This window comes from Sorex fumeus, unplaced genomic scaffold, assembly GCF_029834395.1.
Source record: "Sorex fumeus unplaced genomic scaffold, SorFum_2.1 ptg000165l, whole genome shotgun sequence".
Lineage (NCBI taxonomy): Eukaryota > Metazoa > Chordata > Mammalia > Eulipotyphla > Soricidae > Sorex > Sorex fumeus.
Window position 1 is genome coordinate 1,747,970 of NW_026606222.1, and position 17,031 is coordinate 1,765,000.

The following is a 17,031-nucleotide window of genomic DNA, read 5'->3' on the forward strand; positions in this document are numbered from 1 at the left end:
ATGGAGTTCCTTGGCACCACCCAGACGGCCAGCTACTGCAGGCCCAGGAAGTTCTGCGGCCTCAGCGCACTGGCCCCCGTGGCCGCCTGGCCCCCGCCGCAGGTGGGCACGCCACCCCTGGTGACCCAGGAGTGCTACCAGCCCTTCTCCCTGCCCGGGTGCCGTGACCCCAACTCCTGGAGGCCCCGCGTCCTGTACCGGGTCTTGGGCGCCCAGGGCTGCCCCGAGGAGTGCGGCGGGGGCCAGCCGATGCCTGTCAGCCTGCCCATGCTCCGCTCCACGCTCTTCGGCCGCTCGGACGCCAGGGACTGGGAGCAGTCCAGCCAGCTGCAGCTGCGAGCCAACGACGCCTCGCGCCTCTGGGCCGGCCGCATGGTGGGCGACACCGGGCGGCTCATGCAGGACAAGGACCAGCTGACGCGCCAGACGCAGGAGGGCACCACCCGGAACCTGGGCCAGAGGCTCACAGACATCGGCTTCTGGAAGGCCGAGCTCAGCCACGAGCTCGAGCGGCTTCTCAACGAGAACCAGAGCATGGACAGCACCCGGCGGCGGCTGGAGAACGCGGCGCAGGAGCTGAACTGCCCGCTGCAGGTGTGTGTGGGGGGGGGCGCGGGTGGGAGGGGCCTCACGCCCACCCCTGCCCACCAGGAGGCGCGGGCAAGGGGAGGGCACCCTGCAGGTGGAGGGGACCCTGCATCATCCTCGATCTAGGGAAGAAAAAGACCCAAACAGCGACAAAGTATGACCTGGGGCTGGAGGGGGGCAGGGGCAGGGGCCAGGAGCACTGGCTTTGCACGTGAAAGGAAGGGCCAGGAGTGACCAAGTTCCATCCTTGGCCTCCCGTCGGGTCCCGAGCCAACCCGGCCATCCCGAGTGCAGGGCTCAGGTGCCCCGAGCATCGCCAGGTCTGGCCCCCAAATCAAAGCCCCCAAGTCCCAAATGAGAAATGAAATAGTGGAACGAGCTATAATGTGTTGGGTACGATTCTAGGGAAAATGGGGCATGTGGAGAGACAGTACGGGGGGGAAGGTACTGGCCTGGCCCCAGACCCCAGTTCAGCCTGGTCCCCTGAGCACCAAGGATGAGTGTGTGGGTGTGTTGACCGCCTGGAGCCGCTGAGCTGTGGGAGGGGGTCCCTGTCTCCGGGACCACTGGGCCTGTGTTTCTGCATTTGTAAGGGACACTGGACGGTCCAGGGTGGCTTTCCTAGTCCCAACAGGAATTCTAGAGGGACAAGGACACGGCAGCCACCTCCGGCTGGCGCCCAGGGATTCCGGCTCTTGGCGGGGGCAAAAGCAAGGCGAGGGGGAGGGAAGTTCAGTGGCCTGCTGGGCCTGAGGGGCGGGCAGGGCTGCGGTTGCCACTGGGCTGCCCGAGGCTGCGGGTGCACAGGACCTGCCTCGTGCCTGGCGTGGCGATGGGGCCACACGAGACTCTTGTGCTGCTGTGCTGGGGATCGAACCCAGGGCCGCACACCTGCCCTGCCCTACATCCTGGCCACCCCCCCAGGGGACACAGCCCGACTGCTTCTTGCTGGAGCCCTGGGGGCCCAGAGCCTGCAGCTGGACACGGCCTGACTCGGGCACCTCCGTCTCCAGATGGAGCAGCAGCAGGGAGGTGTCTAGAACTTTCCTCCTGAGCCTCCCCCGTCCCCCAGTGTGTCTGCAACACTCATGCCGCCATCTCCCACGGCCTCTGGGACCACCTCCCAGTGCCACGGATGGTGCCACCAGCCTGCCGTGCCCCCTGTCCCGTCTCCCCTCACCACACGCTGCGTCTCACTGAGACCACGGGCTGTTTCCTCCCTCCCATCCTCCTCAGCCCGGTCCCCTCTGAGCCATTTTCCAAAACGCAGTCAGAGGGGAAAGTTTTAAATACGGCGCCAGATGCCCCCCACCCCCATTGCCCTGCCCCGAATATACCACCCGCACACCCGCTGTGGCTTCCTAATGATCCGAGTCAGCACCTATATCCCTGGTCACGGCCTCCATTCCATCCCACACCATCCACCCTCCGGCCCTCTCCCTACCCCAGTCCCAATGGCTCCCTGGCTGCTGCTCCTGACCACAGGGCCTTTGCACACACTCTGCCGTTTCCCAGAGCCATCGTTTCACTTCTCTGGTAGCTGGGCATAACTCACGACCCTGTCACCTCCTGAGAGAAGTGCTGGCTAGTGCCCTGCAGCCCCCCCCAAGTGCTTCCCGTCAAAGTCAGAAATGGGGGCTTTGCTTTCTCCCCTCCTCATCAGTACCCCCTGGCCTCCCTTGACCTCAGAAGGGGCCCCCGCCATGCTTGGGAAGAGCCTCAGTTCCCCGAGACATCTTCGTCCCAACCCCGAGACCCAAGGGCCCTGCTTCCAGTGGCTCCCGGGGCTCATTGTGACCTCGAAGGCCAGCGACCCAATCACCAATCACCATCGTCCCTGAGTCTCTAGCCGCAAAAGGACACCCCCTCTCCTGTCATTCTGCTCACGTCCTCCAAATAGTGGAAGGTTCCAGGCTTGGGCCTCCCTTGCCTCTGATCACTTCCCAAGACATAACTGCACGCACAGGGCACCCATTTAAAGATGCCCCCATGGGGGATTTCAGGCCAATCATTTGCTGACTCTGTTCCAAGTGCTCTCCGATGAGCTCAGAGGCTTCACCCCCACCCCCACCCTGCCCCCAGCAACCCTGGCAGGGGTGCCAGTGCCACACCCCTAGAAGAGGAAACCGTGGGTCGGGCTGGTCCGCATGTCGGGGCGCTCACGGCAGTGGGCAGGAGGTGGGGTCTGACTCCGGGTGGCCGTGTACCTGCAGTCACACCCATGGCGTCCCACCAGCCCAACATCGACTCAGCTGGAGGCGCCATCCTGGGCGGAGCAAGCCGCCGAGCTCCCACCGCCTCCCGTGTGAGCCGCGAGTTCGGTGATCTCAGAACCCAGGGGTCTCTGGTCAGGTCCACCAAGAAGTCGTTAGCCGCAGCAAACATGCAGGACGGGGCCGTGATTCGCCTGGGCGGGTGGCCAGGTGGGGGGCGCTCGGGACTCAGAGCAAACTGCACAGCTGAATCGACACAGGGCACAGGGCAGGGGGCTCCCCCCACCAAAGGAGCTGCGGGGTAGGAATTTCTACACACGGTGAACGCCGAGGGAGCCAGAGTGATGGGAGTGCGACCAGAAGGCGTTTGCCTTGCGCGTTCCCAGTCTGGATCCCTGGCACCCCTCCCCTGAGCATGGCAGGGACTCATTCCTGAGTGCAGAGCCAGGAGTAAGCCCTGAGCACTGTCAGATGTGGCCCCCAAATGAATGAAAATGAGCTTGGGCCTTCTCCTAAACAGACGGCTGAGGAGAGCTTGTCTTGAAACTGCATCCCCCCCCCCCCCCCCCCGCCCACCCAGTCATACGACATGCAAGTCCTGCGTCTCTAGCACACCGGTCTAGAGGCGACCTCGTCTCCGTAAATGTCTCTGCGTTACCTCTCAACTGGGAAAATTTGCTCGGAATAATAATAAAAAAAATTTGTGGGGCTGGAGCGATAGCACAGCGGGTAGGGCGTTTGCCTTGCACGCAGCCAACATGGCCAACACAGGTTCGATTCCCAGCATCTCATATGGTCCCTCGAGTACCGCCAGGAGTGATTCCTGAGTGCATGAACCAGGAGTAACCCCTGAGCATCGCGGGGTGTGACCCAAAAAGAAAAAAAATTTCCAGGGGCTGGAGAGATAGCACAGCGGGTAGGGCGTTTGCCTTGCACGCGGCTGACCTGGGTTCGATTCCCAGCATCCCACATGGTCCCCTGAGCACTGCCAGGGTTAACTCCTGAGTGCAGAGCCAGGAGGAAGCCCTGTGCATCGCCGGGTGTGACCCAAAAAGCAAAAAAAAAAAAAATTGTGAAGATGAGGTTAGATTATATAATAAAAATAATAGCAAATCGTTTCAAACTGGGGGCTGTTTGCAAAAGGAGGGCAAAGGCTTGCCCCGGAGTGTCTGTCAGTGTAGCCAGCCTCTGAGGGCTTGGGGGCTGCAACTGTTTCTCTCTCTCCAGCCTCACCCACTCCCAACCCGTCACCCCCCTTCCAGATTCCTCCAGGTCCAGGTGGGTTTGCCGCCCCCTGGTGGCAGTTGTCGGTATCATGCACCGGGAACCGTTCTGGGCTGCATGGGGGAGGGGGGCCCGGACGGATCCAGGATGGGACAGGAGGGGGCTCCGTGGACAAGAGCCAGTGCCCTCTGTTTTATTTTATTTTATTTTGCTTTTTGGGTCACATCCAGTGAACTGATGCTCAGGGGTTGCTTCTGGCTCTGCACTCAGGAATTACTCCTGGCGATGCTGGGGGACCCTGTGGGGTGCCGGGAATTGGACCTGGGTCCACCGCTTGCAAAGCAAATGTCCTCCCCGCTGTGCTACCACTCCAGCCTGAGCCAGTGCCCTCTGAACAGAAATGATTGTGGATGGTTCTTATTTGGGTGTGGGGCACACCCAGCTAGGCTCAGGCACTGCTCTGGGCTCTGTGCTCGGGAGTGACCCCTGGCGGTGCTCAGGGGACAAATGTGGGACCAGATTTTGAGGCATGTGCAAGGAGGGGACCTCACCTCCTGAACGTCTCTGCCCTACTTCGTGATAGTGTTTGTAAAGGGGGAGATCCCTATTCCAGCCTCCATGGTCACTCACCAAGAAGGACTCTGAACGCCAAGGCAGCTTCCAGAACATGGCTTCACCCTGCTTTCAACACGGGCCCTGGCCCGCAGCCCCCACTGGGGGAGAGGGGCAGACCCCCGCCCCCAGTGCGGTGATTTGGCCCCCTGCAGTAGCCAGGCGTCCAGGGGACACTGGCGGCTACGGCCTTTTTCTCTACCCCGACAGGTGGCCCTGGAGTGTCTATACCAGAGAGAGAAAAGGATCGAGACGGATCTGGTCCACGACAGTGTGGAGAAGAACCTGATCCGGGTACAGAACCCCGCGGGGCTGCCCAGCGCCCAGGGAAGGGGGCGGTGGGGAGAGGTTCTACGATGCCCATCCAGAAGTCACATCCACCATCCCAGGCAAAGTTGAGACTCAGAAGAGCAGGGGCCGGAGCGATGGCACAGCAAGGAGGGCGTTTGCCTTGCACGCGGCCGACCCGGGCTCGATTCCCAGCATCCCATATGGTCCCCTGAGCACTGCCAGGAGTGATTCCTGAGTGCAGAGCCAGGAGGAACCCCTGAGCATCGCCGGGTGTGACCCAAAAAGCAAAATAAATAAATAATAATAAAGTGAGGAGCAGGAGAAGTGAGAGGTCAGTGTTTGATGTGCAGACTTTACAAAGTCTATATTTAATACACTTTTAATAACTGATCAAACAATAAAAATGAGCAAGAAAATCATTCTAATCAGATTCACAACTTCAGGAAGTGGAATGAAACCCCTGGATCTTAATATTCTCCGCTTCATGAAGATTTAACTACTGATCAAAATGTGGAATTAAAAGGAGGATTGAGGGCTGGAGAGATAGCACAGTGGGTAGGGTGTTTGCCTTGCACGCAGCCGACCCGGGTTCGATTCCCAGCATCCCATATGGTCCCCTGAGCACCGCCAGGAGTGATTCCTGAGTGCGGAGGCAGGAGTAACCCCGGAGCATCGCTGGGTGTGACCTGCCCCCCCCAAAAAAGACTCAGAAGACCATGGGTGGGGGCGGGAGGTGGGAAGGGAAAAGCAGGAAAAGGAAGAAAAAAGGGGCACAGACGCACCGGCCTTCCCAACACGCAGTCAGGTTCACATTTGTCAGGCACCTAGTATGTACCACGTGTGCCTTGTGCCATTTCCTGTCCATGACCTGATTGACCCAAGTAAGCGATTGGGTGGCTGCCTCGCCATCTCAGAGCACACAAAGAGGAGTGGAGGTAGGGCTGGGATCTGGCCTCTCTCCGCCCAGGCTTAGCCATCTAGCCCAGGAACCTCGGGCGGAGACAGAAAACGAACCCCCCATGTGGACACTTCAGTGGACGGGGGCAGAGGGCAGGAATAAGGGGGGCGGATTGTGGGGTGGGGAGGGGGCCCGATCTGAGGTAAGAGGACGTGAGTTCCTAAGGACTTTCTGGGACATTGTTCATTGCAGGAAGTAGATTTGCTTAAATGCTGCCAAGAACAACTGAGAAAACTGGCCCAAAGGATGGATGCCCAGATACGGTAATGTGCCCATGGAGGGGGTCTCAGATTCCAGACGGGTCCCCATGTCCCTACAGGGTTCTTTGGGCCTTGGGGATACGGGTAAGTGCTGGGGGAGGGAGGGGAGACCACTCCCAGAAACAGGAGAGGTTAAAAAAGGACCAACCTGGGGCTGGAGCAATAACACAGCGGGGAGGGCGTTTGCCTTGCACGCGGCCAAACTGGGTTCGATTCCCAGCATCCCATATGGTCCCCTGAGCACCGCCAGGAGTCATTCCTGAGTGCAGAACCTGGAGGAACCCCTGTGCATCACTGGGTATGACCCAAAAAGAAAAAAAAATGGACCAACCCTGGCTCGCAGAGCGTTTGCTAGTTTAAGAGTTTCCGGCATGGGTGGGTGGCACATCTCAGACCGGCACAGCTGACCGAGTCTCGCTGCCCTGTTTTCTTCACTGGTGGCTTTGATTTGCACCCAGGCTCTGGCCAAGGAACAAGCCTTGCGCACGTCCCGTGGCTCCGGGCCTTGAGAGGAACGTCAGGGAGGGCGGTGCCGAGAGCTCCTGCAGGGCCCAGGGTAACGCCTTCTGCCCAGAGTCTTCAAAAGGAAGCAGCTTCCTGGGATTGTGTAACTGGGACCTGGCCAGCCCGGGAGGTCCCTTCCTAATTAAAGGGAGGCCTGGGTTTTATGGGACTTGGAGCCTGCAGCAAAGCCCTTGGTGCCCCATGGTGCCCAGGAAACAGCTGTCCTGCCTGGCCCCTGAGCTGGGCGTCTGCCTTAAGCCTCTGCAGAGCGGCTGTTCCACCTCACTGACTCATAGCAAGAGGCTGACTGACTGCCACCGCTTGCCTGGTGTGTGTGTGTGGGGTCGTGGTGGGTGCAAGAGGGTGTCCTGGACAGACGGGTTTTCTCCCCCTTTTCTTTTTTGTGTTACACTCGGTGATGCTCAGGGGTTACTCTTGGTTCTGCACTCAGGAATTACTCTTGGCGGTGCTCAGGAGACCATATGAATGCTGGGGATCGAACCCAGGTCAGCCGCGTGCAAGGCAAACGCCCTACCCACTGTACTATCTTACTGGGCCCTGAATGGGATGTTTAAGGGGTCAGAGTTTACAGATAGGCTTGGGGTACACGGTACCCTGTCTTCCTGTACCACACACGCACACATGCACACACACACACACACACACACACACATATGGCAGCCCCTCCACTCCGCTGTGTCATCGGTGAAACGAACAGGACTTGGAGACGACAAACACGCAGGGTCGGGTCTGTAGTTCGAAGCTGGGGAGGCCCAGGGAACACTGGGGTGTGGGGATCTGAAGCCATCTGCAGAGCATGGCAGCTGAATCACGAAAGTGGGTGGTTTTCGGGGTTTCCTGAGCCTTGGTCCCAGGAAACTGTTACCCGGCTGGTAACAATTTCACCACCACGACCCCCTCCCAGTCCGCTTTGCTGTCTGCCAAAAACTGGCCGACGGATGCAAAAGCCCAGATTTGGAGCTGGAAGGGAGATGCCGAGACTGGGGTAGGGGTGAGAGTCAGGTGCTTGTGCCACCCCAGGGGATGAAGCAGGAGGCAGGGGAGGCAGAGACACCGTTGTGGAGGGAGAGACAGGAGCAGGATTGCGGGGGAGGGGGGACGGCGCCGGGGAAAGGCCGAGAGAGAAGGGGCCTGCAGGCCTGCTGGGCGGAGAGAATCACGGGTGGACAGCCTGTCCCCCTGCCCCACAAACCACCCCCAGAGAGGCGACTGGACCTTGGCAATGGTCCAATTATCAGGGAAGACTGTTCCAGCAGCCCAGGCGAAACCACTGACCCCAGAGGAACCCACAGCCAGCCGGAGTCCTAGTCACCAGGCAGTGTTCTGTCCTTTTTTTGGGGGGGGGGGGTCACACCCAGTGATGCTCCCTCCGCCCTTCTCGGAGAGTCTGACAAGCTAACGAGAGTATCACGCACGCACAAGCAAAGCCTGGCAAGCTCCCTGTGACGTATTCGTTATGCCAAACACAGTGACAACAAGTCTCCCCATGTTACTGGGCCCACTCGAGCAAATCGATGAACAACGGGAGGACAGTGACAGTGACAGTGACCTGGTGATGCTCAGGGGGTCACTCCTGGCTCTGTATTCAGGAATCACTTCTAGCGGTTCTCAGGGGACCTTCTAGGATGCCGGGAACTGAACCTGGATTGGCCACATGCGAGGCAAACGCCCTCCCCACTGTGCTATCGCTCCGGCGGGCTCTGCCTACCGCTGGCCTGCCCAGGTGTCCAGAAACTCAACTGTTGGTCTGGAGTTTTCTAAACAAGCAAGTGGTCACCTGACGAGGTGTCCAAGCAGGCAGAAAAGAAAAGTCTCTTCTGGCCTGGAGGCTGACACTGTTCCCGGTGCAGGACATCGGGGGAAGCATTGGCTGACCAGTCTCTGTCCTGGACCCAGGAAGAAGGGACAGATGACCCCTCCTTCCCTGGGATGGCTGGGCCGGCTGAGCGGGGACTTTGAGACTCCCCTGGGTTCCCTTCTTTTAATGCTTCTGTCTTTTCCGCGTTTGGGGAAGTCACACACCTGGATGGGGTCCTCAGTTCCCTGTGGCTCTGCCCATTCAGAAGACCCCCAGGGTTCGGGATGCCCTCCCTCCCCACCCGGCACTGCAGTGAGTGGGAGCTGGCCAGCAGAATCTCATGCCCTCTCTCCCCGCCAGCTGCAAACCCTCAGGAGCTCCCAGGCAGGAAAAAGAAGAGGCAAAATGAGATGCACTCACCAAGACCCCAAGACAGAGAGAAACCACGCCAGTGAGAGGGACAGAGACGGGGGACACACAGAAAGGGGGGCAAAAGCCCACTGACAATGTGCACGCTAGCGGGTGTCTGGACTTGAGCTAGCTCAACGGCATTTCCTCTGGCCTCTTCCTCTCTCGATCCTTCTCGGCTCGGACCCTTTTCCAAAGTCCCAGCCTAGGGCTGTCTCTAACATCAACTAAGCTCCTCTGAGCGATCAAGACAACAGAAGCTCAGACTTAGAAGCTTCCAGAGACCAAAGATGCTAGCTGGGATTCTGTTCCTGTGTACTCCGCAGATTATCAACGGGATGACCTTATTAATGCAAGGGTCGCGGGATTTTCTTTAAAGACAATGCGAGTTTCCTTGGAGAATACATTTTGGGCTATTTTGAAAGTGATGTAATATTTTTGGTACTCTGGGAAGACACCAAGAATCATGAAAGTGGTTCTCCAGTGTCTGAAGTTTGGCAGAGGTCTTTAAGTCTTCGGCTTCCTAGCCAATTTTCCGGCCCTGCAGGTAAATCGTGCTGGCTCCAGTCCACGCACCCACCCACTGCACTAGACCCTTAAATTCCTGCACCCGACCCTGACCCTGCCCGGTTGCTGACTCCTCCCAGCCCCTGGCTCCAGCCAATCCCTGACTCTTCCCAGTCCTTGACTCCTCCCAGCCCCTGGCTCCAGCCAATCCCTGACTCTTCCCAGTCCTTGACTCCTCCCAGCCCTGGCTCCAGCCAATCCCCGACCTTACCCTGTTCCTGACTCCTCCCAGCCCCTGGCTCCAGCCAATCCCTGACTCTTCCCAGTCCTTGACTCCTCCCAGCCCCTGGCTCCAGCCAATCCCTGACTCTTCCCAGTCCTTGACTCGCTCCAGCCAATCCCTGACTCTTCCCAGTCCTTGACTCCTCCCAGCCCCTGGCTCCAGCCAATCCCTGACTCTTCCCAGTCCTTGACTCCTCCCAGGCCCTGGCTCCAGCCAATCCCTGACTCTTCCCAGTCCTTGACTCCGCCCAGCCCCTGACTCCAGCCAATCCCCGACCTTACCCTGTTCCTGACTCCTCCCAGCCCCTGGCTCCAGCCAATCCCTGACTCTTCCCAGTCCTTGACTCCTCCCAGCCCCTGGCTCCAGCCAATCCCTGACTCTTCCCAGTCCTTGACTCCTCCAGCCCCTGGCTCCAGCCAATTCCTGACTCTTCCCAGTCCTTGACTCCTCCAGTCCCTGGCTCCAGCCAATCCCTGACTCTTCCCAGTCCTTGACTCCTCCCAGGCCCTGGCTCCAGCCAATCCCTGACTCTTCCCAGTCCTTGACTCCTCCAGTCCCTGGCTCCAGCCAATCCCTGACTCTTCCCAGTCCTTGACTCCTCCAGCCCCTGGCTCCAGCCAATCCCTGACTCTTCCCAGTCCTTGACTCCTCACAGCCCCTGGCTCCAGCCAATCCCTGACTCTTCCCAGCCCCTGGCTCCAGCCAATCCCTGACTCTTCCCAGTCCTTGACTCCTCCCAGTCCCTGGCTCCAGCCAATCCCCGACTCTTCCCAGTCCTTGACTCCTCCCAGTCCCTGGCTCCAGCCAATCCCTGACTCTTCCCAGTCCTTGACTCCTCCCAGTCCCTGGCTCCAGCCAATCCCTGACTCTTCCCAGTCCTTGACTCGCTCCAGCCAATCCCTGACTCTTCCCAGTCCTTGACTCCTCCCAGCCCCTGGCTCCAGCCAATCCCTGACTCTTCCCAGTCCTTGACTCCTCGCAGCCCCTGGCTCCAGCCAATCCCTGACTCTTCCCAGTCCTTGACTCCTCCAGTCCCTGGCTCCAGCCAATCCCCGACCTTACCCTGTTCCTGACTCCTCCCAGCCCCTGGCTCCAGCCAATCCCTGACTCTTCCCAGTCCTTGACTCCTCCCAGCCCCTGGCTCCAGCCAATCCCTGACTCTTCCCAGTCCTTGACTCCTCCCAGCCCCTGGCTCCAGCCAATCCCTGACTCTTCCCAGTCCTTGACTCCTCCCAGCCCCTGGCGCCAGCCAATCCCTGACTCTTCCCAGTCCTTGACTCCTCCAGTCCCTGGCTCCAGCCAATCCCCGACCTTACCCTGTTCCTGACTCCTCCCAGCCCCTGGCTCCAGCCAATCCCTGACTCTTCCCAGTCCTTGACTCCTCCCAGCCCCTGGCTCCAGCCAATCCCTGACTCTTCCCAGTCCTTGACTCCTCCCAGCCCCTGGCGCCAGCCAATCCCTGACTCTTCCCAGTCCTTGACTCCTCCAGTCCCTGGCTCCAGCCAATCCCTGACTCTTCCCAGTCCTTGACTCCTCCCAGGCCCTGGCTCCAGCCAATCCCTGACTCTTCCCAGTCCTTGACTCCTCCCAGCCCCTGGCGCCAGCCAATTCCTGACTCTTCTCAGTCCTTGACTCCTCCCAGCCCTGGACTCCAGCCAATCCCTGACTCTTCCCAGTCCTTGACTCCGCCCAGCCCCTGGCTCCAGCCAATCCCTGACTCTTCCCAGTCCTTGACTCCGCCCAGCCCCTGGCTCCAGCCAATCCCTGACTCTTCCCAGTCCTTGACTCCTCCCAGCCCCTGGCTCCAGCCAATCCCTGACTCTTCCCAGTCCTTGACTCCTCCCAGCCCCTGGCTCCAGCCAATCCCTGACTCTTCCCAGTCCTTGACTCCTCCCAGTCCCTGGCTCCAGCCAATCCCCGACTCTTCCCAGTCCTTGACTCCTCCCAGTCCCTGGCTCCAGCCAATCCCTGACTCTTCCCAGTCCTTGACTCCTCCCAGTCCCTGGCTCCAGCCAATCCCTGACTCTTCCCAGTCCTTGACTCGCTCCAGCCAATCCCTGACTCTTCCCAGTCCTTGACTCCTCCCAGCCCCTGGCTCCAGCCAATCCCTGACTCTTCCCAGTCCTTGACTCCTCGCAGCCCCTGGCGCCAGCCAATCCCTGACTCTTCCCAGTCCTTGACTCCTCCAGTCCCTGGCTCCAGCCAATCCCCGACCTTACCCTGTTCCTGACTCCTCCCAGCCCCTGGCTCCAGCCAATCCCTGACTCTTCCCAGTCCTTGACTCCTCCCAGCCCCTGGCTCCAGCCAATCCCTGACTCTTCCCAGTCCTTGACTCCTCCCAGCCCCTGGCTCCAGCCAATCCCTGACTCTTCCCAGTCCTTGACTCCTCCCAGCCCCTGGCGCCAGCCAATCCCTGACTCTTCCCAGTCCTTGACTCCTCCAGTCCCTGGCTCCAGCCAATCCCTGACTCTTCCCAGTCCTTGACTCCTCCCAGCCCCTGGCTCCAGCCAATCCCTGACTCTTCCCAGTCCTTGACTCCTCCCAGGCCCTGGCTCCAGCCAATCCCTGACTCTTCCCAGTCCTTGACTCCGCCCAGCCCCTGACTCCAGCCAATCCCCGACCTTACCCTGTTCCTGACTCCTCCCAGCCCCTGGCTCCAGCCAATCCCTGACTCTTCCCAGTCCTTGACTCCGCCCAGCCCCTGGCTCCAGCCAATCCCCGACCTTACCCTGTTCCTGACTCCTCCCAGCCCCTGGCTGTCCGCTGCAATCGCTGACCCCATCTGGTGCCTGACCTGTCTAGGCTTAATGATCTGCTCACAGTCCCTCCCCGGGTGGCTGTAGCGCACGTGGCGTGTGTCCTTCGTGGGACATTCTCTTCCCGCCCATCTCTATTCCCAATTCATGCTTGCGTTACTGTGGAAACCCAGCTCAGGGACCCCCTCCCCTGCCATTCCCTCCCGTTACTCAGTTCCCCTCTCAAACCCTTGCTTATTTGTGTCTTCACACCATTCTTGACCTAGAGCTGTAAGCAACTTGAAAGTTCGAGACTGGGTTCCCCCTTGTCCTTTCCCTCTGGCTTGCATTGGGGTCAGACACAAAGGTTCACAAAACTGATTTAAATTCCTAGCAGGCTTTATCCAAAGTGTCCATTGCTGTCTCTTTTAAGTCAGGTTGGCAAGCTACAGCTAGAGGGTCAAATCTTTTTGAGGTCAAAAAAGGCCCACCACTTCTTTTTTTAAATAAAGTTTTATTGAAACACCACCCACCCATTAATTACATAGTATCTGTGAGTACTTCCGGGCATAGCTGTGTCCGTGTAACTGAGACAGTCTGACCCACAAAGCCTAGGGGGGTCTGTTCAGGGTGCAGGGGTGGAGGCCCTGCACCAGTTCTGGGGGCATGAGGTGGGACAAGAGCCGAGACTGGCTTTCAGCCGTGGCCCTGCCCAAGGGCACCGTCCAGAAACAAATCCTGGCCCCACACAGGGATAACAGAGACGCTCAGCACGCTCTGGAGAAGGACATTGAGGACAAACAGTCGGCCCAGTGCATCGACGAGAAGTGCTTCAACCTGAGGAACACATCAGACTGCATCAGCTACTTCCATGGCATGGAGAAAATGGACAACATGTGAGTCCAGCACTGGCCCCTCGGAGGAGCCAGGGAGCGGGGTTGAATGGGCCTTGTCGTCAGATCATTTTGCTTAAGGCCCAGCAAGAGAAGTGATGGGTGGACTTAGGGAGCCCCCCCCGCCCCCCCCCCCCAGGACCGGGCTAGCATCACTGTCAACCTCATGCCCACCACCATCATTTGGGGCTCAGGTCCGTCCACCAGCGCTGCTAGCAGCTCAGACTGAATTCCCACCCGGGGGAAGGGGCGGGGCTGTGTGCTTTGCAAATGGAACCGGGAGTTAAAGCACTTGCCTTACCCACAGCTGACATGGGTTCAAGCCTGGCATGGAATAATAGGGTCCCTGGAGCACCTCCGGGAGTGACCCCTGAGCACAGAGCCAGGCGTAAGCTCTGAGCACTACTGAGTCTGGCTCAACTCCCGCCCCCATCCTGAAGTTGTTTTTGCAGCTGCCCGGCTGAGGGTCTGACGGGGGAGGCTGCCCCAAGGCTACCCTCTGGCTCGTCATCTTACTTGCCAGTTGGGATCACAACAGAGCCAGCAGGAGGAGAGAGATGCTGTGCTTGTTTTTCCTGCGCTCTCTCTCTCCCTCCCCAGGCTGGGACCCTGGGGTTCAACTGTCCTCTCGGCAATCCTCACCACCCCCTCTCCCCCAGCTTCTGGGGGTGGGGGGCGGTCACGCAAAACACACCAGGCGTGGCTCTTCTCTGCTCTCTCTCTCCCTTGCTTGGGATTGGGTGGCCAGAAGACAGCGATGTCTGCTCCTCCCTAGGGCGCTCACTTGGTGCTCAGCACCCTGCTTGGCAATCAATGGTCAAAGGAACAATAAGACAGGGTTAGAGGCCAAAGGGACCTGCTGATGCTTGCACGGTCTCTGCTGGTGGCGGCAGGCAGAGCCTTTAGAGAGAGCCCCATCCACCTCTCCCCACGTGGTCTCGGGCTACCACTGTTTACCTCGAAGGGGTTGATCAGCCGGGCATTCTCGCTGGAGGGACGAGGTGAGGGGCTTTGGTGCACAGCCCTGCAACGGTCTTGGGCCAACGTCCAGTGACATTTTGGAGGGCGGCACAGGAACTGCGGTTCCCCTGACCCCACCCCACCCCACCCCCCGCCCTCCCCGCGGCGCTCAGGACGTGGCCCCCTTGCAGGGTCTCCGTGCCCGAGACCTGGGCCAAGTTCAGCAACGACAACATCAGGCACGCTCAGAACATGCGGGCCAACTCCATCCGGGTGCGCGAGGAGGCCGAGAACCTCTTCGAGAGCCTGTCGGATCAGCTGTGGAAGCAGTTCACCAGCACCAACCTGGCCTTCAGCGCCCGCATCGCCGAGGTAATGGACATGAAGAACAAGTTGCAGATGCAGCTGGCCAAGGTGAGCGCCTGGCCGCAGTGGGGAGCCCGGGGGGGGCGGCAGCAACCCCCATTTCCTTGCAGGCCAGGCCTGGCCGGAGGCGGGTGTCTGCCCCGCGGGGCCTGGACCCCATTGTGCGGCAGGAAACGCTTCCTCCTCATCTGGCGAGCAGCAGGATGTCTTCCGGCCATGCCTGCGGGTTTCTTAAATGTGCCCAGCTGACCACAGCAGTGGGCGGCCAGGGGGCAGTCCAGCATATCCATGGCAGGGCCTCGTCGCCGTCACTCTGACCCCGGCGTCCAGTGCGGGCTCCCTGGCCTCTCTCGTCGCCTAGTCTCCCTTTTGCACTGTCCCCTCTAGCCTCCAGGCCCAGAGGCAGTGGGGACCATTGAGGGGCCAGGCTCTTTTCTTTTGCTTTTTTTTGGGGTCGAGTGATAGCACAGCGGTAGGGCGTTCGCCTTACATGCGGCCAACGTGGCCGACCCGAGTTCGATTCCTCCGCCCCTCTCGGAGAGCCCGGCAAGCTACCGAGAGTATTGGATATGCCAGACACAGTAACAACAAAGTCTCCAATGGAGACGTTACTGGGCCTGCTCGAGCAAATCGACGATCAACGGGAGGGCCTTTTTTGGGGTCACACCTGGTGGTGCACAGGGGTTCCTCCTGGCTCTGCACTCAGGAATCACTCCTGGTGGTGCTCGGGGGACCTTATGGGATGCTGGGAATTGAACCCTGGCCAGCCTCGTGGAGGGCAAATGCCCTCCCCGCTGTGCTACCCAAGGGACCAGGCTCTTGTTCAGCCTCACTCCTCTGGATTCCCCGATCAGGAAGCTCACTGCCTACCATTAGTGGCAAGGAAACCTAGTTTTTCCACTCGTGGCAATGAAGAGATTCCCTCCCGAATACACTTGCAGAACAGGGGTTTCGCTGGAAGACACATGTTGAGTAGCTGTACCGACGGTTGGTGGCTTACGGGCAGGTGAACCCCCATGCGTCTCTCATCCTGACCTCAGCTTGCCCCAGGAATCCGGTCCTGGTGGGTGAAGTCCCGCTACACCCGGGGGCGGGGGTGTCCCGGATTGGGTCGCCAGAGCTCCGATGCGGGCAGCGCTGCCCCATGGCTGGGTGGAAGGATGTGGGGGGGTGGGGAGCTGCTGCATCCCTGCTGCTCTGTCCAGGGATGCAAACTTAGAGGGCTGCTGGACTCAGGAAAGCCAAGCCAAGGGCCAGAGCGGGACAAGCAGCTGGAGAGCTGGACAGGAGAGGGGGAAGGACAACGTCCAGCCTCAGCGCGGCCGACTGGCAAGGGGGGCTTGAGCATCAGTGAGGCTGTTGGCGCTGGGTTGAAGTGAAGCTGCCACTCTGTAACATCAGCCAATAGAATGCCTTGGTTGGAAGCCATGGGCGGGGCAATCGCTGGGATTGGGCCGTTCCCGTATGTAAATTGCAGCCTGGCATCAATCTCTCTCTTTCTCTTTTTTTCTTTTCGGGTCACACCTTTCGATGCTCAGGGGTTCCTCCTGGCTCTGCACTCAGGAATTACTCCTGCGGTTCTCAGGGGACCTTATGTGATGCTGGGGACCGAGCCCAGGTTGGCTGCGTGCAAGGCAAACGCTCTCCACGCTGGGCCACCGCTCCTGCCCCCGGTGGCATCTCTTGGTTGCAGGTGGGAGTCGAAGGCAGGGTGCTGCTTCACCTCCTCACGCCTCCCTCGTTGCCGTGTGTCCATCTTTGGTTCTGGGGCTGCTCGCCAGCTTGGGTCCGGCTGACGCTGGGCATTGCTCCTTCGCTGGCCCTTGGGCCTCACTCAGCCACACGAGCTTCTCCAGATTCACAGTTCCCTCCATCTGAGCCCTCCTAAGCATGCACCCTGGGGGCCAGAGCTGCGCAGGTGTCTGGGTTCAATCCAGGTGCCCCCATATCTGGCTTCTCTCTGGGATCAGCCCACCCACCGCTCTGTGCCTCTGTTTCCCCGTTGTTGAAAGGGGCAAAGGTTTGTGGTGCGACCCTGGGTATCTGGAGGTGAGCTCACTAGCACTCGATGCTCATTTGAACAACCGAGCTGGAGAGAGGGTGAAACAAGAGACAGGAAGAACAGGTCCCCCGGCATCCAGGAATCTGGGTGGGATCCAAGCCCCTCCTCCCAGGGATCTTGGGGGAGGTGGCAGACTCCACTCGATCTGTTTCCGAATTTGTCAGGTGAGGATGGTGCGCAAGTTGTCAGGGTAGGCGTCCAGAGAAGCCCGGGTCTGTCTCTAACAGATCAATTCTCATTGACTTGGTCAAAGGTGTGGCCAGGGCCACGGCCTTTGAGAGCCTCCCCAGATGATCCTCGTGGGTGGCCGGGATTGAGAAGCAGAAGTCCACACCCTGGGTTCCATGC

At 59.7% G+C, this 17,031-nt stretch overlaps 1 protein-coding gene across 1 annotated transcript in view; it reads left to right on the forward strand.

Moving 5' to 3' along the window:
• The window catches only part of TEKT5 (tektin 5), a 28,031-nt gene continuing 11,000 nt past the window's right edge, over positions 1 to 17,031 (forward strand). Inside the window, exons 1-5 of the mRNA XM_056107436.1 lie at positions 1 to 594; positions 4,848 to 4,931; positions 6,079 to 6,149; positions 13,155 to 13,298; positions 14,447 to 14,669. Coding sequence (XP_055963411.1) covers positions 1 to 594; positions 4,848 to 4,931; positions 6,079 to 6,149; positions 13,155 to 13,298; positions 14,447 to 14,669 — 1,116 coding nt within the window. The remainder of the gene's footprint in view (positions 595 to 4,847; positions 4,932 to 6,078; positions 6,150 to 13,154; positions 13,299 to 14,446; positions 14,670 to 17,031) is intronic.